The following is a 24338-nucleotide window of genomic DNA, read 5'->3' as shown; positions in this document are numbered from 1 at the left end:
GGGTTACAATCTTGTGGCCAAATGAATTTACTGTTCCTAATAAGCTCCAAAGTCTCAGCTATAAAAAGGAGCCATATATTAACCTCGAATACTGTATGAAATGACCTTGCAGCAGACTCTCCTTTGAGTAGTAATAAAACATTTTATGTATTAATTTGAAAAAAATAAAACAGTTCATTCAACCAGGTGCATTTTGTTCATATTTCCATTTTCAAAATCTTTTTTCCTCTACTGTTCAGTCAACTCTGGTTAATATCAAGGACAAAGAAAATTTACAAAGTATTTTCCTTATATGCTATGTAAGCATAACCAAGGACTTAAATTTTGAGATATTGTCTACTTGATAATGGGTACCAATGTCAAATAATAGAAGAGTTAATAAATAAAAATGGCTAAATATTAATATTCACAGATTAAAAGTTCTATGGCAATCAAACTTTTCTTTGGACTTTCTTCAGGAACTAAGATTGAGTATAACCATAAATAAAAGAAACTTCTTTTAAGTATTTTTATCATTTATATAAATAAACAGCAAGAAAAAAAATCTTTTGAAGTAAAAATTGGTTTAAAAAAAGTGATTAAAAATAGAAAAGCAGGGGCTCCCCTGGTGCAGTGGTTGAGGGTCCGCCTGCTGATGCAGGGGACACGGGTTCGTGCCCCAGTCCGGGAAGATCCCACATGCCGCGGAACGGCTGGGCCCGTAAGCCATGGCTGCTGAGCCTGCGCGTCTGGAGCCTGTGCTCCGCAAGGGGAGAGGTCACAACAGTGAGAGGCCTGCATACCGCAAAAAAAAAAAAAAAAAAAAGCAGGAATGTTGTTAACATATTTGATTTCACTTACCTTTCAAGTTTTCTTCTATCCCGTTAAAACCACTATTACAAAAGTGCCATATATTATATCATACTGTATTAGAATATGCTAATACAGATATCCTGTAACAAAGACCTGGAAAAAACAAGTGCCTTAGGCAAGAATGATGTTAATTTCTGTCTTGTAAAACAACACTCTGGAGATAGGCAGTCCAAATCAGTAATGGTAGCAGTCAACAAAACTGTATGGCAACCTATCATTCTGTGTGATCTCTTCCACAATAGAGCATTGCCTCTTCTGTAGAGTCTAAGATGGCTCACAATCATATACACTTCTAAGCAAAAGGATCGAAAAAAGGCAAAAAAAAAAAAAAAAAAACCAGTCTGTTTTAAAGGACACGTTATCATTTCCCTCACATTTCACCAGCCAGAACAGTCATACTTGCAAGGGAGACAAGGATGTAGTCTTTATTCTGGTGTGCATGTGCCTAGCTGAAAAAATCAAAGGTTTTATGACTGTGTGAAAAGGAAAGAATGGATATTGGGGGGTAAACTGGTGTTCTCTACACAGATTTCATTTTGATATTTACATAATGAGAAATTTAAACTTGAAAAACATTTTACTGGAAATATGCCAGGATTTGCTAACTAACAAATACCATTATTCTGGGTTTTCTTTTCTAAAGGATTCGTTCACTCACTCACTAAAAGCAATGAAGTACACAGCTATCTGAGTTTCCAAGGTATGTTTTATTGGTATAAAACCAAAATAAGGTGATGTAATTGTCTCATCTGCCAATTAGTTAGTTACATAGAAGTAGGTGAAAAAAAGAATTTTCTGTTGCAATCTCTTTATTGAGGGAAAAGGAAAATTTTTTTCCTTATAAGGTAATAAAATACTGATTAGTCTTGGCAATTTATTTGACTAAGCAACTTTAGAGTACTAAAACAAAAATAGTTCTTTAACGTTTATCAAATAAGTAAAAAGTCAGCAATTTGTTACAGCTTCTGAAAAAAATGGTAAAATTGTAAAGCAGAGAAAAATTTCCCAAGCCATCTGTGTATTTTTCTCCTTTATTAAGGGAGAAAAATATCTTCATGAGTCTGCTGAAAGATCATCTAACATTGCAGAGGCAGTCATGGAATGTCTTAAATCTCCTTTCTGTTGATGAATCCTTTTTCAGTCTTCCTATGCAGAAGACTATTTAAAGTCCTATCACACAGCAGCTACATATCTGGTGCAGTATAGCCATAATTGGTTCACTTGTGCCTGATGCAAAAGCTCTCAACTCCCGGTCTTGCATTACATTATGTACAAACTTGTCCTTCATCTAATATATTAAAAACTACCAAATAATCTTCAGAATGTCAAAGCTACAAAACAGATACATATAAAGTTTTTTGTTTGTAATATACATATCCCAAGTTTCCATTTTCTGGAAAAGACAGAGCCCAAAAGTTATACATTGTGAAAGCCACTTTACAGGTGGCTTTATTTAGATGACCCAAGATGAATTAGTGCCATTATTGTTGTATAGCTGTGAAATAGATCATCATCCTTTACCTCATTACATTTCTTCAATATAAAGTTTCCAGTGACTATGCGATCACATCCAATTTCTCCATTTCCAAAGAAGCCAAATAAAGGAACACTAGGAAAAAACTTTCTAAATGCATCAGCCTCCACATTCCCCTTGTCTCTATAATACTGAAAGCCCCTGCCAACACACGCAAACATGAAGCCAATGGTATTCTGCTCTGGAATGTTGGCTGCTTTGAGGCGCTGCATCGCAGCCTCAGCAGTCTTCTCGTCATTGACATCCTCATTGAGAAGCACTGTGGCACTCTGGATACGATGTCCACTAAATGATAGTCCAACCACACCGGTGGCATCAATATCCAGAGGGTTCCTAGAAAATTAAATTAGAAAAGTGGTAATATATCATGAAACACCATTCAAATTTACAGTATAAAAGAAAAATCCTCCTGATTCATTGGTTGGGAAGTGCTGCCTTAGTCTACAGTTAGTCTGAGGCTCTCTCTCCCTGATCAGAGGACTGTAATAAGGGTTAAAAATTAAACTACTGAACTTAATATATTAAAAGAATGCAGAAGGCAGATCTACAGAGAAGAAAGCAACCATTTCCTCAGTCACAGATACAAAGGGGCAAATGCATCATCTCCACAAAGATTTCTAAAATCCAACCTGAGCTTTAGAAGGGTACAGAGTATTCTTACCTTTCTCACTTCCCTGAAAAAGGAATCTTACAGTTTTATGCATATACACTATGATATAAAGATTTATATCATAAATCTTTATATGATATAAAGATTTTGGTATTATTTACCTCTTTGGTATCTTTTCTCCCCTACCTCAGCTGTCAAATTCTAAAAGAGGTGTATTAAATATTCAATCATGGAGGATAATTTTATTAAGAACCCATAATTCCAGAAGTTTTAAGCTCTATACTGTTTGGTCCATAAAGGAATAGACTATATTGCTGTGTCTTATTTATTGCTTTGACCTGATAATTTAGCTTAATCTGAAGGTAAAATCATACATTTTCTTTTTGTTTCTATTTGCCTGGTATTTTTTTTAATGAAATATTTTATGGCTACTACAGAAAATAAAAATAAAATGCCAATAAAGCTGTAAAGCATAATACAGTGAACACCCATTGGGGGAAAACCAAGTAAGTACCTAACATTTCTATCAGAGTTTACAAAATGGACAGGATTCACTGGGTTAACAGGAAACTAAGACTTAAAAAGCTTAAGTACTGAGCAACTTAAGGCTAACTAGTGGCAAAACCAGTTTCTGAGGGGCAGAATCCATCTTCTGAAGTCTGCTGCTGTTCCTTTAACCTTATTACATTTCCTCTTTGGTATACAACTGCAACACGAGTCTCCTGCCTAAAAGGAATTATTCACCTTTTTTTGGAGGGAGCGGGGCTCCTATCTGGACACCATTAACATGGAGCACTGATTTACTCAATGGCTTCCCTTACTCCATGACACAGTGTAAAGACCACGTTAAAATTAATGTGTCATGTAAGAGGTAATGATTGTTGAGGGTATATTTCCCACATTAGGTATAAAGAGTAGATTATATACAGACAGCCACGCTAACAGGCTAGCACCTCAGTTATATGTCTGAGTGAGTTGCATTTCAAAAATCAACTGTTTGTTAAATTGCCATTGCCCTATCTGTATATAATTTCAAAGTAAAAGCAAAGACAATAAGGAAAATTAGGCAAAAGGAGAAATAACCCACAGATAGCTAACAAGAATCAGGTATACTTATGCATGAAATCCAGTGCTTAGAGTTCAGTGCAGTTGGCTTTCCTCCCTTCTTCCTCAGGTTCCAGGGAACTCAACTTAGCTACCTGCTTTCCCTGATCCATCAGTGCTGACTACCAGGAGGGAGATGATGACTGGGACGATTTAAGCTGCTCTTAATGATACTGATCTCTAACAGTGTGCCTCCATGTCACCACTCTAGGATCCAAATACTAAACACAAATATAGAGAGAAACAAATAATAGTGCTTGCAGGAAACATCTGGAGAATGGGGGCGGGGGGGGGGTATCTCATTTTCTTGCTTTTGGAAACAGCTGATATTTATGTCCACTTAATTAGCTCAAACTCAAAATACTACATACTTTCATTGGAAATGGAAAAGTAAGTAATGGTTCAAGATAGAAGAGCAAATATTTTTTATCTTTGAAAACAAAAGCCCTAATAATAAAATGAAAGATGCATCATTTTTGAGCTTGAAAAAGCCTTTCAAAAGATCTAGTATAGTACTTCCAATAACGTGGGCCAAGTAATATTGCTATATGTGGAATCTAAAAAAATGGTACAAATGAACTTATGTACAAAACAGAAATAGAGCCACAGATGTAGAAAACAAACTTACTGTTACCAAGGGGGAAGCGGGGGGGGGGGGGATAAATTGGGAAATTGGAACTGACATATACACGCTACTATATATAATATAGATAATAAGGACCTACTGTATAGCACAGGGAACTCTACTCAATACTCTGTAATGACCTATATGGGAAAAGAATCTAAAAAAGAGTAGATATATGTATATGTATAACTGATTCACTTTGCTCTACAGCAGAAACTAACACAACATTCTAAATCAATTATACTCCAATAAAGATGTTAAAAAAAAAAGATCTAGTACAGTATTTCCAAAAATGTGTGCCAAGTAATACCAGTCAGCCTGCAAGATGCTCCATGGACAAAAGGTTTTGTGGCCAAACAGATTTAAAAAGGGCCACAGGTAATAATATTCCCCCTCCCTCTAAAAGATCCAAAGTACTGAGCACAGTATTAGAGGCTCTGAGAAGTTTTACCATAAAGATGTACTGTTGAACCATGCATTTCCTTTAGAGGAGGAAAACAGAACCAGAGGAAGTGACATACATATGAACCATACGAAGTCCCCTACGTACGAACAAGTCCCCTACATACGGACAAGTTCCGTTCCGAGAGCATGTTCTTAAGTCCAATTTGTTAAGTCCAACAAAGTTAGCCGAGGTACCCACCTAACACAATCGGCTATGTAGTACTGTACTGTAATAGGTTTATAATACCTTTCACACAAATAATACATAAACACAAAAAATAAAACATTTCTAATCTTACAGTTCGGTACCTTGAAAAGTACAGTAGTGCAGTACAACAGCTGGCATACAGGGGCTGGCATCCAGTGAACAGGCAAGAAAAGCTACTGACTGGAGGAGGAAGAGGAGGTGGGAGATGGTAGAGCTGAAGGATCGGATCGCTCTAGGAGATGGAGGGAAGCTGCAATTTCACTCACGCCTGACGCTGATGGCACAGGTTCTGGTTCCTTGCTGGATTCAATTCTATCTACCGTCTTGAAAAAGTGATGTCTGGGTAGTAGCTCTTTTTTTCTCGTCACAGATGACACGGTAGCACTGGATGGCATTCTGAACAGCTGCTACAACCTTTGTGTACCATTTTACGTCCGGGTCCTATGCCTCAAAAAGTTAACAGTGCCTCCTCAAATAAAGAAAATCCCCTTGGCCATTTCCTGTGTCGTGAATCTCTTCGGTTCTTCAGTTACTTCTTCTTCCTCTTGTTTCTCTGTGCCCTTTCTCTGGGCCCCCAATTCCATCAGGTCTTCATTAGTAAGCTCCTCATGTTGCACAGCAAGGAGTTCAGTGAAGTCGTCCTCTTGCAGACCTAGCTCCAGCTTCTCGCTGAGGGTCACTAAGTTGCTGAAGACCTCTTTGGATTCCTCATCCACCTTCTCAAATCCACAAAAGTCATGAACAAAGGTTCTTCCAAACCCCATTCATGGTGACGGCCGTAACCTCACGCCAAGCAAAGTCAATGTTTCTTATGGCCTTGTATATGTTATAGTCCTCCCAAAACTGTCACAAGGTTGTTCCTGATTTGTCACTTGCCTTTACTGCCTGACGAAAAGTGTGACATAAATAATATTTCTTGAAAGTCATTATAACTCCCTGGTCCATAGGTTGGATGAGATACATTGTATTCAGTGGCAGATGCACTACTCTGACGTGGGATGAAAGCCGTCTGTGAATGGGGGGGTGGCCCAGAGCACTGTCAAGGAGCAAAGGAATGCTGAACGGGATGTCCTTCTCCAAGCAGTATTTCTCTACCTTCAGGATAAAGTGGTGGACAAACCAGTCCTGGAAAATGGCCTATGTAACCCAGGCTTTGGGGTTACTCTTCCACACAACAGGAGGAGAGCCCCTGGCTATGTTTTTAAGGGCTCTTGGGTTCTCTGAATGATAAACTAAGAGAGGCTTCAGCTTCATATCGCTGGAAACACTGCCACCAAACAAGAGTTAGCCTATGCTTTGCTGTTTAGAGCCTGGCATCAACTTTTCTTCCTTACTGATGTAACTTCAGTCTGGCATCCTCTTCCAGTACAGTCTCATCCACATTAAAAACCTGCTCAGGTAAATACGTGCCTTCATCAGTAATTTCTCGAAGCATTTCAGGAAATTCCCGGGCAGCTACCATATCTGCACTCGCTACCTCACCACTTACTTTTACATCATGAAGGTTGACTCTAGTCTTGAACCAATGAAGCCAGCCGTGGCTGGCATTAAAAGATGTGCCCTCTGATTCTTTGCCATGTTTCTTCTTCAAGTCTTCATAAAGGCTCTTAGCTCTCTCTTGAATCAGCATTAAGCTGAGCGGGACTTGACACTGAGGCTGATGCTGCATCCACACACTGGGAAGCTTCTCCATCTCCTCCATCACTCTTCCACACTTCTTCAATAATATTGTCAACATCACCGGCACAGCAGACTTCACATGTTCTTGTCCTTGTCCTTTAGAATCGTGCCTATGGTTGAACGATTCATGTGATGATAATGAGTGACGTCTACCATCTTTTTGCCTCGCTCCACTCTCTCAGTTCTTTTCGCCTGGCGTTTCGTAGCAGTATCAGCTACATCACCACTGCTTTTACGCTTGCTTCCGGACATGCTGGGCTTTAATTAAAGACGCTCTACTCCTGTGCTCTATACAGTCCTGTACAGTACGCAGAAGCACCACCACCTGTAGAGGATGCACGCACGTGACAACGTATGCCCGTCACGTGAGCTAACTTACATGACTGGACATGCAAACGCACAAAAGTTTTGCAACTTGAAGGTTCGTTATGTAGGGGACTTACTGTATTGCAGTTACAGAGTACAGAGCTGCCAAGGGAGCTCAGTAGACAATGTTGAAAGTCAATTTTGAGGAGAGTGTAAGTCCAACTAAGTTCTTAAAGGATAACATATATAAATTTCATTCTTCAAAGATAAGCAGAATTACATTGTGTGAGCCCCTCAACCTATGTCTATTGCAAAACGGAATTAACTATTAGCAATTCTTTAAGCATGTTTTTTAAAAACCCAAACATCTCCCATGAGAACATTTCCCATGATGTGCAGAAGAAATCAGAAGCACATCAGACATACTTTTCAGAGGTCAGCGATGCCAGGTTGTCCACCTGGCCTCCAGCCAAGATGACATTCATGTCACTGAAAGTGCTCACTACGTGCTGCAGATAATTACTGGCTCCCACTTTACAGCAATTATAGCCAAATACAAGGACCACACGAAGCTCAGGGTTATCTAAAAGACCTGCAAAGAAATGAAGAGAAACAATTAAAGATAGCCTTAAAAGAAATCCTTAAAAAGGACTTCTTCATTTTATTATTTTGCAAAATGAAATGTTACTACTAATGTCCTGTAAGCCTAGTTAAGTGCAATTTACTGTTTAAGCTGTCAAGTCCTCCATTTTTTTTTGCAAACTTTAACATTACTCAAAATCTTTGCTATAATTAATTTTTCATCATTAAGAAAACTAAATGGCTATTTGAAAATAATACAATCAACACTCAACACAAATAAGGAAGCAGCTATGTAACTGAGCAGCACCCTTGGTGGGCCTTGGTGCAAGCCATTCCACACAGCCACCACCTGGAATGGAAGGGAACACTGGTTTACGAAGGACAGAGTTAGACGCAGTGGGAATTTAAACATCCAGAGAAAATGGACAGAAACAGCACTAACCACCTGTAGTGGGTTGAATGTGGTCTCCCAAAGACATATCCACACCAAATCCCTGGAAAGAAGAATGTGACCTAACTTGGAAAAGAAAAAGGGTCTTTGCAGATGTAATTAAATCTTGAGATGAGATCATCTGGATTATCCATAGGCCCTAAATGCTATACAAGTATCCTTATAAGAGAAATAGAGACAGACAGAAGAGGCAATGTGACCACAGAAGCAGAAACTAGAATGATGCAGCCATAAAGAATGTCGATGGCATCAGAAGGTGGAAGAGACAAGAGATTCACCCCTAGAGCATCCAGAGGGAATGCAGCCGCATCAACACCCTGATTCCAAACTTCTGGCCTTCTGTACTGTGGTAGAATAAATGTTTTAAGCCACTAAAGTTTGTGCTAATTTGTTACAGCAGCCTCGGGAAACTAATACACCATTAAAATACAGGCCTTATCCGTATATTCCAGGAAAGGGAGTGGGAGTGAAGGCGGTTTAACCATTGGAAACTCGTTCCAAAGCAGGGAAATACTCAATTCTGCAGCATATGGATGAAAAGCAGCTACCACTAGAGGGCAGCATAGTCTATCAGGAGGCCAGGCAGTACTCATGCTCTCCCCTACAAGCTCCCAGGCTTCCACATGTGCCTCTTGCACCTTGTTTATACACTATCAACTTGAAATTTGCCAAAGAGGTGGCTCTGGGACACAAAAAAGAAAAAAAATCGAACACCTGACTCACATTTGAGTTTCCACTGACTCAGCCACATGACTTCCATCTTCACAGACGTAAGGGTAAATAAAGGTTGCCAGAAATAAGGCTCACTTAATAAGGAAACGGGGTGGAGTGGAGGTGAATGACCAATTCCTAACACCAAATAATGATTTATCTAGGGAGACTGCCTCTGGTCCATTTCTAATTCTCTATACAGTACATCACTGATTTGGAGAGTAAGAAGGATATTAGTACAAACCAGTACTTTCAAGATACCACATACCCCAAACCATTACTAAAAGGTCTTTTTCTCCACACAGACCAGCCCAGCAAATTTTCAGGGAATGTTTTTTTTTTTTAGAATGAATTTTCAGAGTCAAAAGAGGCCCGCGGGATCAACAGTTTACGATTGTTTTACAAAGAAGGGCTGCTAATCCTAGAAAAGTGACTGGCCCAGGATGGCATCTTGGCAGGCTCTAGACCCACATCTCCTGACTCTCAGTTTTAAGTTTTAGAAACCTAAAAACTTCTAAGTCTCTCCCTTTCCTGATTTCTAAGCTCTAGGCCCTCTTTTACAATTGCCTACTAAAATTTTCATCTGAATGTTCTATAGGCACCGCCCTTATTCATCCAACGCACACTGAGTGCTTTCAACATCCTCCTCCAGTGGTCCTGTTCTGCAGCGGGACCACACACACAAATCCAGAAACCAGACTCACTTCCCCCACCCAGCTTAGAGAACAAATCTGCCTTAGCCCAGGCTGGCTGCCTGACAGAGCAGACAGGTCTGTATCATGTACCAGAAGGAAGGTACAATTCAAACTCCTTGCCACTAAAAATTGAGGCCTAAGGTACACGAGCCTGAAAAGACGACTACCCAGCTCATTCTGAGGGAAATCCTGGCACTGCCTTCAGTCCTGCCTCTGGGGAAACAAGAGGGCCCTCTGCTCACTACCAGCATCTGAGGACTTTCAACTTCAGGAAAGCACGCTAGCCGTATTTCTCAGCTCCGATGTTTGTTGGGCAGATGACGTACTCAACCAGCCCAACTATAAAAGGTGCAAGTTCCAGTTCACTGTTCCCTGAAATCCAGCATGAGATCTAAGTCACAGCAGACTGAGTGGCTGAAGAGCACGTGGGCCATCCATTCCTTTGGCAGCTCTAAACATTTTTAGATTTCGCAGAGAGCTCAGTAACCAGACCTCATTGGTTTGGATCCTACAACTGCTTTTATTTTAAGGAGACATAGTTGGGGTGATGCCATTGGTGTTCATAGAGCGACATGGGGTAAGAAACAGCTTGAAAAACAAGCTATTTTTTATAAGGGCATATGGATCCACTAGAATTTATCTCAGTTCTCAGAAAACTGGGAAGAGTTAATGCTTCTTCTGCCCTAGCTCAGCCAAACCTGTGGCCCGCATCTAGCAAATGATGGTCTGTATCTCATGTACTACCCTCCATCCTGGCTGCACTATATTCCTCCTACCCATGTCCCTCAACTCAGAATTCCTCCACTGATAGTCTATGTATCTTTGTATGCTGCCTTAAATTCATTTTCAAATAAGGCAGAATATAAATTCATTATAGCTATGCTCAAGCTGGAAGGTTAAATAAAAGGAAAAAAATCAAATCTAGACACCCAGAGCAGCATCAGATTCAGGAAAGCCAGCTATGAAGAACTATTCCAAAGATTGGCTAGGACTGCTTGAAAAGGCTTTAGGTCTGCATGTTCAGATTTCTACTCTTTTTAGGGAAGCCTCTCTGAAGACAGCTGTTTTATGGCCTGTTTGAAAGTGATGTAATCTAAATGCATGTAGAAAACCTACGTGAAAGATAATGTCTACTTGAAATGAGAGGCTAATACCATGAACAATTCATAGATAGAAGCTGTGTTCTCTCTTCCTCACAACCTTAGTTTTAGCATCACTTCCTTCCCTGTATCTTTATATCCATCTTTTTTACACTAAACATGTATAAATATGAAGTCAGCATGCTAGGACATGACTTTTGGAGTCAGACCTGGATCAGAACTCAGGCTCAACCCCTTGTAGCCATCTGACTGAGCAATTTACTAGACTTCTCCAAGTGCAGCTTCCTCCTCTAAAACCGGGGCAGGAGCAAGTCTCAAGAGTGGTTGTGATGATTAAATACGATAATGTCATAAAGAAGCATCCAACCCTGCTCAGTGCCTGGCCCCCGGTAAGGGTTCAATAGAGGAGAGCTATCAAAACATGTTCTGGCTAAACTGAGGGCCCCGACCACGAGTTACACAAGTTATCAAATAACAAAATGACACTCAAGATGCTATTTCCCCTTGAATCAAATGAATCTGAAGTAAACATCATATTTAGAGGGAAAATAAAGAAGCCATGCATCCTATCCTCCAAACCAGCTAGGGGTCACCTGTGCTGCTCTGGCTATCACGTAGTTGTCATGCTTTTTTGAGATGCACCTTATCCAAAAATCTCTCTGATATCGTTCAATGAGAAGCCGTGTCACTTTACGTACATGGTAGGGGATTAAAAAAAAGAGAAGCACCACACCAGTCAGCTCCATGAACATGAGCCTACGGCCCGGGGGCTCAGGGGCTGTATCCTGCCAGCACCATAACCTGGGAGCTGGCCCCCACCAGGCCCCTTACAGCTCTCTGCTAGTTCTCTGCTCTCTCCTAGCTCTTTGCTCCTGGAGCTGAGTGAAATCCACCACAAAGGGCAGGAAAGCCTAACAAAACACTGGCACCACCCTCCTTCTAAGTCACCTTCCTGCTTTAGAAGCTGCCCAGCTTTTTCAAGGGCTAGGCAGCTTCTAAAGCAGGACAAGTTCCGTCACTTAACTTTTAGCACCATTTTTCTCTGCTTTGCACCTGATCACTGACTGTGGCCCCCCTCAAGATTCTCTATGAAATCTCCAGATAATTTAAAAACTTAATCCCTCAAATTTTTTTTGGACTCTGACTTAACAAATAATTAAAATTTAGTTTTTACACCTCTCAGTTGCTGGCAGAGTAGTCATCAGAAGACCAAAATGAAGTAAGCAGAAAGGACCTGAACAACCACCATTAATTACCTGATATTCCTAAATTTGTATCTGTGGTCGAGACCATTCTCCTGAGCTCCAGACCCACATATTCAACTGTCTAATCAATGTCCCCATCTCAAATTCAATGTGTCCAACCCAGAACTGATCATCTGACTCCTCCAACCTGCACCCCCGTCTATTCCTTACCTCAAGGAGAAGGTACTGCACACCTGCCCTGGCAGAAACCTCGGTGACAACACTGCCATGGTCCTCATTCTCACCCCACAACGTTTTAACCCATCACCTCACCCTGTGGACTCACGTGGGAACTTCATCTTGAATCCGCCCATGTCTCTACAACACCACTGCAATAGCCACAACAGCCCCCCGTTCTCCCTGCCTCCTCTCTTGTGTTCCTCCAAAGCCATCACACCACAGCCAGAGGGGCATTTTCCAAACACCCATCAGTTGTGCCACTCCTTAGTTTAGAATCCCTGCTTCCGCTGCCCTTGGGCACGTCAAGATCCTCAGTGCTGAGCGGCCCCACCCTGCATCCCAGGTCCACCTCACACCACACCCCTCCTCACACCCACCACTCTCCAGATACGCTGGAACTCCTTACATTTCCTATGAGCCGGTGAATCCACAGCACCTAAATCCTGAAGGTGACATGCCAGGCCCTTTCTATGTCCTGTCCTTTCATCTATTTTTGTCAGTAAGCTGGAAAGAAGGTACAATACTCCTACGATACTCTTCCTGACTCCACATCTGAGGGACCTCTCCCCACTCTAGTTCACTTCTACCCAGCGCTCTGCCCAAATGTAACTTTCCCAACACCCCAGAGTGGATTAAGTCCATGATTACGCTTCCTAGCACCTCTTCTACTTGGTAACACTTACACATCTGTGGTACTGTATTCAAAGTCGGCCTGGCCTGCTAGACTGGAAGCTCCAAGAGGCAGGACAGTGTGTCTCCAACAAGCATCTCCAGAGCCCCGCACATACAGGGACTGGCATATGACATGCACGTGAACAATTTTTGAATGAATGGACATTGGCTTTTATGGCACTTAGGGAACAGAGGTATTTTTGCCTTCACTCCTTAAGAATTAAGTGCTAGCCCACATACACATACACACACACACACACACACACACATATATATATATATATATTTTTTTTCATTCCAGAGACTATTTTTAACACAGGATACCATACAGACTTTAAAACAACCTATGCCTTGTTTAAGAAATGCACCATTTTGGTAAGTTCTTCAAAAAGAATATAAAAGGAAGTGTGCATGTGTATGTATATATATAAATTTATACGTACCGTGACAGTGGGTCCGATTACGACACTCCCTATACACAGGGTCTGGAAAAACTATAATATCACACACGAGGTCCCTGCGCACAGAGGCACTGCCTATTTCACAGGAGGCCGAGCTGCTTTGTTTGCTCACACACCACCTTCTAGTCAGAGTGGCCAAGTCTACAACGCAGGGGGAGACAGACCACAGCCCAGGGGCCAAATCTGGCGCCCCTGCTTTTGTATAAAGTTTTATTGGAACAAAGCTGATTTTTTTACGTACGGTCTATAGCTGCTTCTGCACTCCCAACGGCAGAGTTGAATAGATGCAACTGAGGCTGTATCACTGGCAAAACCTGTAATATTCACTATCTGGCCTTTACAGAGAAAGTGTGCCGAGCCTGAGGGACACTACCAGGAACGGGGTGCCTTCCACTGTCATGGAACATAGATAAGAGCTGCTCCGGGTGTCTGGTTCAGGAGTGCAGGCTGGGACTCTGTGGAGAAGGCACGTCCCACAGGCTCCAACCACACTCCTTGCCCACCTCAGAGGCCTCCATCTTCTCGTCCACATAAAAGACAATGGTCCAATTTTAGAAGTGAAGAAAATAGTATGGGAAAGAATAGAGATTATCATCTCAATCTAGGCAAAGCCTCAATTTCCAGAAGGCCACGAACAGGATGAAAATGATGCCTTGGAATAAGCCAAACTTGTCGACAGCAAACAGCTTAGGGAAAGGACACCAATAAAAACGCTTCACACAGCAGAAAAACGTGGGGCTCTTTTTCATTTCAGTTTTCTGATTCCTATACTTACTTAGCACTATAATGCAAACAAGGTCTAAAACAAATCTAATAACTATTTTATCATAAAATAGATGGTTCCTTCCACTCAAGATTTTGGGTCTTTCTTGTAAATGGACAAAACTAGGCTTCTAGCTTCAAGCATACCATGAGGACCTCAATCATGGATTCCCCAGGTTGCTATAGGGCAGAGGGGAGCATGCCCAGGAGGCACCACACTTACTTCTGGACCCAAAAAGACAGTACAGAGGAGGCTTGGCAATACGACCTTCAGCAAAAGCACTGAGTCAAAGGCCAAACAAGCTTCTCTAACAAGTTAACCCCAATCAGTTCATCTGCAGAGGTAGATGCAAGGCCTTAACACTGCTTTGCTTGAATAATTAGTTTGTTGCTTACTATATTAAATTAAGCTTTCTTATCAGAGCTTAGAAACTGAGCTAACCCTTTACCTCTTCAAAATCACCTCATGGGGCTTCCCTGGTGGCGCAGTGGTTGAGAGTCCGCCTGCCGATGCAGGGGACACAGGTTCGTGCCCTGGTCCAGGAAGATCCCACATGCCGCGGAGCGGCCGGGCCCATGAGCCATGGCTGCTGAGCCTGCGCATCCGGAGCCTGTGCTCCACAACGGGAGAGGCCACAACAGTGAGAGGCCCACGTACCGCAAAAAAAAAAAAAAAATCACCTCATGCATGACCTGTCTACTCCAGCCAAGCTTCCTGCCTGACATATCCTACTAAACCGTTGTTTGATATACTCTGCCTTAACTTACACTACTTCTAAAACTTATCAAGTTCGTTACACTTATTCCCGTCTTTCTAATTAGTCAATATTGAACTAACCTGTATCTTTTACTTTTTGAAAAAACAAATGCTTATACTAGCATAAAAGAGAAATAAAACCTTAAACTTTTCAGCTTCAAAAAACAAAATAGGGCAAAATGATAAGAAAATGTTCAAGGGCTTCCCTGGTGGCGCAGTGGTTGGGAATCCGCCTGCCAATTCAGGGGACACGGGTTCGAGCCCTGGTCCGGGAAGATCCCACATGCTGCAGAGCAACTAGGTCCGTGAGCCACAACTGCTGAGCCTGCGCTCTGGAGTCTGCGAGCCACAACTACTGAAACCCACGCGCCTGGAGCCGGTGCTCCGCAATGAGAGAGGCCACCGCAATGAGAAGCCTGCGCACCGCAATGAAGTTTATGTAGCCCCTGCTCGCCACAACTAGAGAAAGCCCACGCGCGGCAACGAAGACCCAACACGGCCAAATAATTTAAAAAAAGATAGAAAATGTTCAAAGAGGAAGAAATCCTTCAAAATTCAGAATTAAATACAAGTAAGTTTATTATCAACAGAGTATTTATGGAAAATTCATCTCTGGTTCTCTCAGGCGTTAATGTAAGTAAAATAATTTAAAAAGTAAATCCTTTCTACCAAAAAAAATATTGCACTAGCCTCTGTTAATCACTAATTTGAATTATCCACATCTGAAGTAACGTGTACTTAATTCAGACTCTCTCAAAGTAACAAACAAAATCAATCAACAATACGGGCAATTAATGGTAAATAATAACAACTTACCTACTTCAGTGAGTTGATGCCTTTCTAGGGTTAATTTCTTTGGATCCATAATAAAATGAAAGGGTTTTATTTTTATTCCTTCAATTTGAGGAAATAATAGAGCAAAACCAGATTCTCCAATTTCTATTTCCTGAGGTGGATTGCTACTTGATCCCATTGGCGTCACTAGGAAAAAAGTTAAACAGTTTTGTGAACAGATTCAATAAAAACAGAAGTTTCATCTGGTGTAAATTACCCAGCCACATCTAGGTAACTTCAGTTTAGGTCACTAACATAATCAATAAGGTAACAGGCCACTATCTGAATAAGAGTTTCTCAGCTTTGAAATTTTTAGAGGTATAAGGTCATGATGCCTAAAATTTACTTTCAAATTGTTCAGAAAGAAATGTTTTCATAAACAAAGACAGAAAAAGCAAATGTTGCAAAAAGTTTTTACAACAGTGAATCTAGATGAAGGATATATGGGTGTTTATTGTACTATTCTATTATTCTTTCCCCTTTTCTATAGGTTTGAAGCTTTTCTAAATAAAAAGTTGGGGGAGGGTAGTAACTACATCTTCACAGCAATTCTACTTGTAAAATTTACCATAGAATATTTGACAATTATATACACTATATATATTGTGTGTATGTAGAACTGAAATACACACACACATATATATATAACTGTATTTGGAAATAAGGCCTTTAAATAAAGAGGCAATTAAGGTTAAATGAGGTCACACGGGTCAGGCCCTAATCCAGTAAGATTGGAAGAGGAAGAAACATCAGAGATGAAGGCATACAGAGAAAAGAGAAAAAGCTATGTGAGGACCCAGTGAGAAGGCAGGTGACTATATGTAAGCCAAAGAATGAAGCCTCAGAAGAAAGGAAAAATGCCAACACCTTGGACTTCCAGACTCCAGAAATGTGAGAAAATAAATTTCTGTTGTTTAAGCCATCCAGTCTATAGTATTTTGTTATGGCTGCCCTGGCAGACCGATGCAAATACTGCAGATTACAAGTTCACTGAAAACTGTATTTTATATAAGCATATAAATACATATTTTATGCACGCACATACATATACACACATATATACATATATCTATACTACATACCTATCTGTATCTATACTCTGTACTACATACCGAAAGTCCGGAAGGTTATGCATCATAAAATTAACAGAGTGGTTAACTCTACTTAAAGCTTAAAGTAGCTAAATTTTTTTCTTTTTTGCTTTTCTAATTTTCCTTTACTTTTTTTAAAAAACAGTAAATGGCTCTTACTAGTATAAAAAAGAAACTCTTAAAAAAAAGTGTCAATAAGCCTTTTAGAAACCAAAGATAGAACAAAATGGAAAAAAAAGTTTTCAAAGAGAAAATTTCAGAATCTAATCAAACCCCACATAACATATTCTGAATTTAAAAACATGAAAATAAAATTTCAGAGTTTATTATGAGGCCCTCTTCTACAAAAAAATATCAAAACATAAAAGCAATTTTTTTTGTCCGTAGCAGGCCTCAAGACAATCCGAATTAAAAGCCAATAGGCTTTGTTATAGAAATTGACAGGATGCTTCTAAAATATATGTGGAAATGCAAAGGACCTAGATAGCCAGAGCAATTTTTAAAAAGAAGGACATCAAGATCTATGGAAATCAATCTTTAAAAAGAACATCAAGACCTACAGTAATATGACTCTGGCTTAAGGATACACAAATAAATCAATGGAACAGAATCAAATCCAGAAACAGACCCACAAACATACAGCCAATTATTTTTGACAAAGGTGCTGAGACAATTTAATGAGGAAGAGAAGTCTTCAACAAATGGCATTGGAATACCTAGATAAACATATGAAAAAAAATTAACCCTGAACCTACCTTATACCATACACAAAAATTAATTCAAGTTAAGTCACAGAATACTACTCTAGAATTTTTTTAATTAATTACTCATATGCAAAATAACATGAGTCTCAAAAATATTACGTTGTTAAAAATATTTATGTTGAGTGAAAGGGCCAAGATAAAGAGAGTATATAACATGATTCCATTTATATTACATTCAACAACAGGCCAAACTAACCTATGGTCACTGAAACTGGAACTGGGGTTTCCTATGGAAGTAGGGAATGGCAGGAAGAGGGCATGAGGGAACTTCCTGGGGTGATGGAAACATACTAAATATTGACTAGCATGTCAGTTTCACCAGGATATGAATTTGTCAAAACTCATTAAACTGGGGCTTCCCTGGTGGCGCAGTGGTTGAGAGTCAGCCTGCCGACGCAGGGTATGCGGGTTCGTGCCCCAGTCCGGGAAGATCCCACATGCTGTGGAGCAGCTGGGCCTGTGAGCCACGGCCGCTGAGTCTGCGCGTCCAGAGCCTGTGCTCCACAACGGGAGAGGCCACAGCAGTGAGAGGCCCGCGTACCGCAAAACAAAAAAAAAAACTCATTAAACTGTACACTCAGGATTGTGCATTTCACTGTAAGTAAAGTTTACCTCAATTAAGAAAGAAAATGATCTTTGTATATATAAAAATGAACGAATTCTGAAACTTGACATTTTTCCAACCTAAAGAAGGAAGAATGGGTTAGTAGCCAATGGCTATTTTAGAAATAATCACTAACTGTGGCCTAAGAAAAAGGAATCCAATCAACTGTCTTGGAAGTTTTTCTGTGACAATATGTGGAACAAAGAAAGTGCTCAGCTGTGGGAACAAGAATCAATAAGAAGGGTAAGGAGTAGGTCCAAGAAAACACACGAGGACAGGTCCCGACTAAAGGGAGGTGGAATGATACTCACTCCCGACATGAAGATCGTTAAGAGAACTTAGAAAGATGACCAACTGCTCTGAAACATGGCAAACATGAGAGGAAGGCTTCAGGTAGACTGCCCACCCCTCACTATGGGGTCATGGAGGCAAGAGTGTTGCCTAGGTTGGCCCGCCCTCTCCTGTCCCTAACCCCCAGCTGAAATTTTAAAGAGGAGAACCTTAGTCATGCTTTGAGGATGCCACAGAGTGTAGGGTGGGGAGGTCTAGCCAAATGATGTAAGAAATGAAAGCTATGTTTCTATAGAAGCATTTGTTAATAACTAATAATGGTAAAAACTAGATCACTCATTTAAGGAAAATTCGAAAGTTAAAAGAAAATCAGTCACTGCCGTCATTTTTTTTAATCCAATGAGAAACAAAACTTGTGGTGATGGGGCTGATATAATAGTATAGGGGTGGGAGCTGATAGCAGGAGGGATGAAACAGTCCCCCATCAACCATACATTTACCCTTATTCATCTGTAAACACTTGAAATCCTTTGTAGTTCATTGTACAAGACTCCTAAATTCCAATCAAAAGTCTCTCAGTGAAGATTAAAAATGCCATTTACAGAGTGCAACAAGAAATAATAATAGCTAAAATTTAGTTACCGCTTATTGCATATCTTTATTCTAAATGCTGTACATGTGCTAACTCATTTAATCCTCAAACCCTCTGAAGAAGGTACTATCAATCACCCCCATGTAATAGATGGGGAAACTGAAGCCCCATGAGGTCAGCTAACTCGCCCAAAGTCATACCGATACTAAAGTGGTACAGCTGGGATCCCAATCTAGGGATGCGAACCACTGCACCATGACAGCTTTAACAGGATCTCGCTCCCCCCATTAGATACAGAAGTCAAAATAATTAAAACCAGCAAAAATTCACCAGTAGCAAACTTGGAAAAGGAAAGTTCCTGCTATAAACTTCAAACAGTGGCAGCCAAGCAGAGAAAGAGAAGTTTCCTAGTAAGGCCTACTGCAGCTCCTGATCCCAGCCCTACCTCACCCCATCCACCAGAAACAGTTCTGGCTGAACTGACAAAAGTAAGAATGCTTGCTAATACTTTCCAGTTTGTAGAAAGGAAGAATGAGATCTCTGTCCTCTTATGAATGGCTCCTGGAAAGATATGAATTAGATTTGGTTTACATGGACAGCCCTGAGACTTGAAATATTAACCACAATAACCTAAGGAAAATTAATATAAGTGAAATATAATACGATGGTATATATGACCAACTTTATTGTACTTTGGATGGCCAAAAATATAAACATGCTGTTAAGCTACAAATAACCCACCAATCTATAGGACCCCACATTAACGCAAAGCATGGAAATCAAGTTGGTATTCTCTCACCTACAATCCCTGGGGTCACAATCCCAAGGACTTGGCATTGTTTTGGAAATAGCTTCTCAAGGGCAAATGCTGCTTCCATAGAAGTTCTTTTCCTGGCTGTAATAACACGGGAAAATTATTCATTGTCATCCATTTAAGGTCAAATTTGATGAGGAAGGGGGAAAAAAAGCAAATATTAAATTATTTTACACCAGAACACTTTACAAGGAAGTCTAAAAGCTTTGATTAAAAACAAAAAAGTTTTTCTGTTTTGAGCCCTTGTTTTATATGTTAAATTCTAAATCTGACCTTAAACATTGCCAGTTTGCCTTCTTCTACTCGTTCACATACTGCTTCTGCCTCAATGACATCAGCAGCAGAGGCTGATTTTCAGATTTACTATTATACCTTTCTGTTCAGCTGATATTAAAGCATAATGACTTTTCTACCACACTGTCACCTGGATTCAAATCAGACAATGATAATCCACTATCCAAGTCTAACTCTGGGCGTCAGTGTGCCCAACATGGGATATAGTCTACTTCTTCGTTTAGCAAGCCAAGAATGCACAGTATCTACAGATAACCTTGGTAAATGGTCATCCAATACAATAAAAGGCTTGAATACCCAAAGACATCCTGTTTTAATAGTAAAAAGAAGTGCCTGGAGGATTAAAGTATTTCAAAAAGAGAAAAACACCTTACTAAAGAATTTGTTTCAATTGTACCACAAGGTTTAGAAATCAATCTTCAAAGCAAAAGGGCTTCTCAAAGTTCAAAGACAGCATATTCATGCATTCTCCAGGGAGTAGGCCCATAGCCTCAGAAAGTCAGTAACTCTCAGAATGAGAATAGTATTTATCTCCAGAAAGAGGTACATAGGGAACAAAAAAAAAATCCAAAACTTTTTCCTTTGATATTCACCTCTCTTATGGCCACGACACTCCTCCAGACTAATGAAAGTTTCTGAATCAGCCATGTAAAGAACTGTCTGTGGTAAGATATGGACATTCTGCAAAGGAAAAAAAAAAAAATCAGAACCTGATCACACAAATCTATGAATGCTTTTGTGGTCCCTTAAAGTTCTGCCCTGCCTGGTCCAAACTACTGTTGCCCTACCCTCCCTTCAGGTCAGTATTGGCATTCTGAGTCGATCCATTTCTCACTCATTTTTCACTCATGAGCTTTCATTTTCAGTTCATTCATTTGTTGAGCATCTATTATTTCTTCAAGTCAAACTCATTCCAGCTTGACTCAAGAAGTTCATTTTCACAATAATTTAAGCTCTTAAACAAAAACATTAAGTACCAGCAAAAGATTCCACTTGCTTTATGTGAACAGGTACCACAGCAACAGAAACATCTCAGCAACAGAGGGAAGGTATACAGACCGTATCATTCCTCTTTTTATTGCCTACCGAATTAAATAATCCAGGCCTTCACTTCCAGCTTGCCAACTAGTTTCCTACAGGAATCTATTGCTCACTACTATCCAGACAAGCCCGCTTCTGTATATATTCTTCTGCAGCTCTCTTCCTTTTGGACTTGATTTAAGATGGTTTCCCTTAAGAAACAGCGTTAAGTGCCAGACCCACTATAAAACCTTTTCCTAGACTTCCTTAGGACCTCTGACCTCATATGCGACATCCCTGACATCCCAGTCATTCTTGTTTGTGTCTTATCTCCACTTACTAGGGAGGGCTGTAAGCCCTTACAACCTGGGCTATTTGTTTTCCACCAAAATTCATAACAGACAAGTGGCAAAGTGGCTCAACTAAATGAAAAGGTGAACATATTTTTCCTCCTAAGCTGGTTATTTTCAAAGATTTTTACTATCAAAATGGAATGAAAAAGTGAGCATATAGCAAAGCCTCAACACTGACTAAATGAAAAAGAAATGTTGATTTCGGAAAGTTAAGATGTTTCAGAATAGATTCCATATAGACAAACTCATAAAACATACTGAGATAGAATGATGACCCTGAGGTCGCTTAAGGGCTGGATAAGACCTGTGGATATAGTTTCCTTGGTCCACAAGGCATTTTCAAAGAATATAATTTGGGGAGGAGTGGCTAAGATAACAGAGTGATAAGACCTTGACTCACATCCTACCACAGGCACTCTAAAATTACAACTATTTATAGAGGAACTATTGATGAGAACAACTTCAAGACTAGCAGAAAAAATTTTCCACAACTAAAGACATAAAGAAGGAACCACCATGAGAAGGGCAGAAGGGGGAAACTGGAGATACAGTATAGTCAAGACCCACACCCCTGAATAGGTGACCTACAAATGGGAGGATAATCACAATTGCAGAGGTTCTCCACAAGGAGTGAGGGATCCGAGCCCCACATTGGACTCTCCAGCCCAGGGGTCCTGCACCAGGAAGATGAGGCCCCAGAACATCTGACTATGAAGGCCAGCGGGGCTTGTGTACAGAAGAGCCGGAGGGCTGGAGGAAACAGAGACTCTATTCATAGAGGGTGCATGCAAAATCTCATATGCCCTGAGTCCCAGCTAAGAGGCAGTAATTTGAAAGGAGCCTGGGTCAGACATACTTCCTGATCTTGGAGAGCCTCCTGGAGAGGCAGGAGGCAACTGGGACTCTCCCTAGGGACAGAGACACTAACAGCAGCCATTTACAGGAACTTGTTCTAGCAGGAAAACACTGATGCTGGCTAGCACCATTTTGGAGTCCTCCCTCTAGTCTACTAGTGCCGAGGGCTTACCTACCCACCAGCTCCAGCCCCTTCTCCAGGCCACACAGCCAACTTCACCAGGACCCAGCCCCACCCACCAGCAGCTGGCAGCCTCCACATGAGGAGCACCTGGCAGCCAATAAGGCTGGGGGGCCAGCCTTGCCTACCAGCACACCCACAGTAATCAGCCCTGCCACAACAGAAGGGCCCTTGCAGCCCACATAAGGGGCATCCCTAGAGGATACAGCTCTGGTGACCAGAGGAAACTGTGCTCCTGGGCCCCACAGGACATCTCCTACTTCTCCAAGATCAGGAAGCATAAATGACCTGCCTAATACAAAGAAATAAAAACAGAAAAATCAGGCAAAATGAGGTGACAGAGGAATATGTCCCAAACAAAGGAACAAGACAAAATCCCAGAGGAAAAAGTAAGTGAAGAGAGATAAACAATCTACCTGATAAAGAGTTCAAGATGACGATCACAAAGATGCTCAATGAAATCAGGAAAAGAATGGACGCAGTGAGAAGTTTAACAGTAAGTGATAAAGAAGAATCAAACAGATCTGAAAAACACAATAGCTGAAGTAAAAAACACACTAGAAAGAATCAACAGTAGCTTAGATGATACAGAGGAATGGATGAGTGTACTAAAATATATAGTACAAACTACTCAAGCTGAACAGAACAAAAAAAAATTGTTTTAATGACAATAGTTTAAGAAACCTCTGGAACAACATCAAGAGTACTAACATTCACAATATAGGGGTCCCAGAAGTCGAGGAGAGAGAAAGAGGCAGAGAACTTATTTGAAGAATAGTAGCTAAAAGCTTCCCTAATCCGGGAAAGGAAACAGACATCCAGGTCCAGGAAGCACAGTCCCAAACAAGATGAACTCAGAGGTCCACACCAAGACACACTGTTATTAAAAGGGCAAAAATTAAAGATTAAGAGAGAATCTTAAAAGGAGCAAGGGAAAAGCAACTAGTTAGGTACAAGGGAATTCCAATAACACTGTCAGCAAATTTTTCAGTAGACACTTTGCAGGCCAGAAGGGAACGGCATGATATATTCAATGTGATGAAAGGAAAAAATACACAACCAAGAACAGTCTATCCGGCAAGGCTATTATTCAGATTTGAAGGAGCGATATAGAGTTTTACAGACAAGCAAATCCTAAGAGTTCAGCACCTGTAAACAGCCTTTATAAGAAATGTTTAAGGGACTTCTCTAAACAGAAAAGAAAAACACCACACTAGGCAATATAAAAATCTAGTAGGAAGGTTAAAAGACAAAAGTAATAAAATCATCTATATCCACAAAAAGTAGTTAAGGGACAAACAAACAAAAAAGGAAAATATAATGTAAAAAAACAATAAAAGGTGGGGGTGGATGCAGGTTTGTTAGAATGTGTTTGAACTTAAGAATCATCAACTTAAAAGAATCACAAATATATACATGGGCTGTTATATATGAACCTCAAGGTAATTACAAACCAAAAATCTACAACAGATACACACACAGGGCTTCCCTGGTGGCGCAGAGATTAAGAATCCGCCTGCCAATGCAGGGGACACGGGTTCAAGCCCTGGTCCGGGAAGATCCCACATGCCGCAGAGCAACTAAGCCCGTGAGCCACGACTACTGAGCCTGCCCTCTAGAGCCCATGAGCCACAACTACTGAAGCCCTCACGCCTAGGGCCCATGCT

At 40.7% G+C, this 24338-nt stretch overlaps 1 protein-coding gene across 1 annotated transcript in view; it reads right to left on the bottom strand.

Annotated features, from left to right (window-relative positions):
* Positions 1-1251: 1251 nt before the first annotated feature.
* FBXO22 (F-box protein 22) overlaps positions 1252-24338 on the bottom strand; it is a 30553-nt gene continuing 7466 nt past the window's right edge. The window contains exons 3-7 of the mRNA XM_022580141.3: positions 20856-20943; positions 19954-20049; positions 15795-15959; positions 7790-7955; positions 1252-2719 (exon numbers count right to left, since the gene is read on the bottom strand). Coding sequence (XP_022435849.2) covers positions 2302-2719; positions 7790-7955; positions 15795-15959; positions 19954-20049; positions 20856-20943 — 933 coding nt within the window. The 3' untranslated portion in view covers positions 1252-2301. The remainder of the gene's footprint in view (positions 2720-7789; positions 7956-15794; positions 15960-19953; positions 20050-20855; positions 20944-24338) is intronic.

This window comes from Delphinapterus leucas, chromosome 2 (assembly GCF_059928025.1).
Source record: "Delphinapterus leucas isolate spDelLeu-1000000601 "Yukka" chromosome 2, BTC_Dleu_Yukka2, whole genome shotgun sequence".
In the NCBI taxonomy this organism is placed as follows: domain Eukaryota; kingdom Metazoa; phylum Chordata; class Mammalia; order Artiodactyla; family Monodontidae; genus Delphinapterus; species Delphinapterus leucas.
Note: the sequence above shows the minus strand (reverse complement) of the source record. Positions and strands in the feature narration are given on the sequence as shown.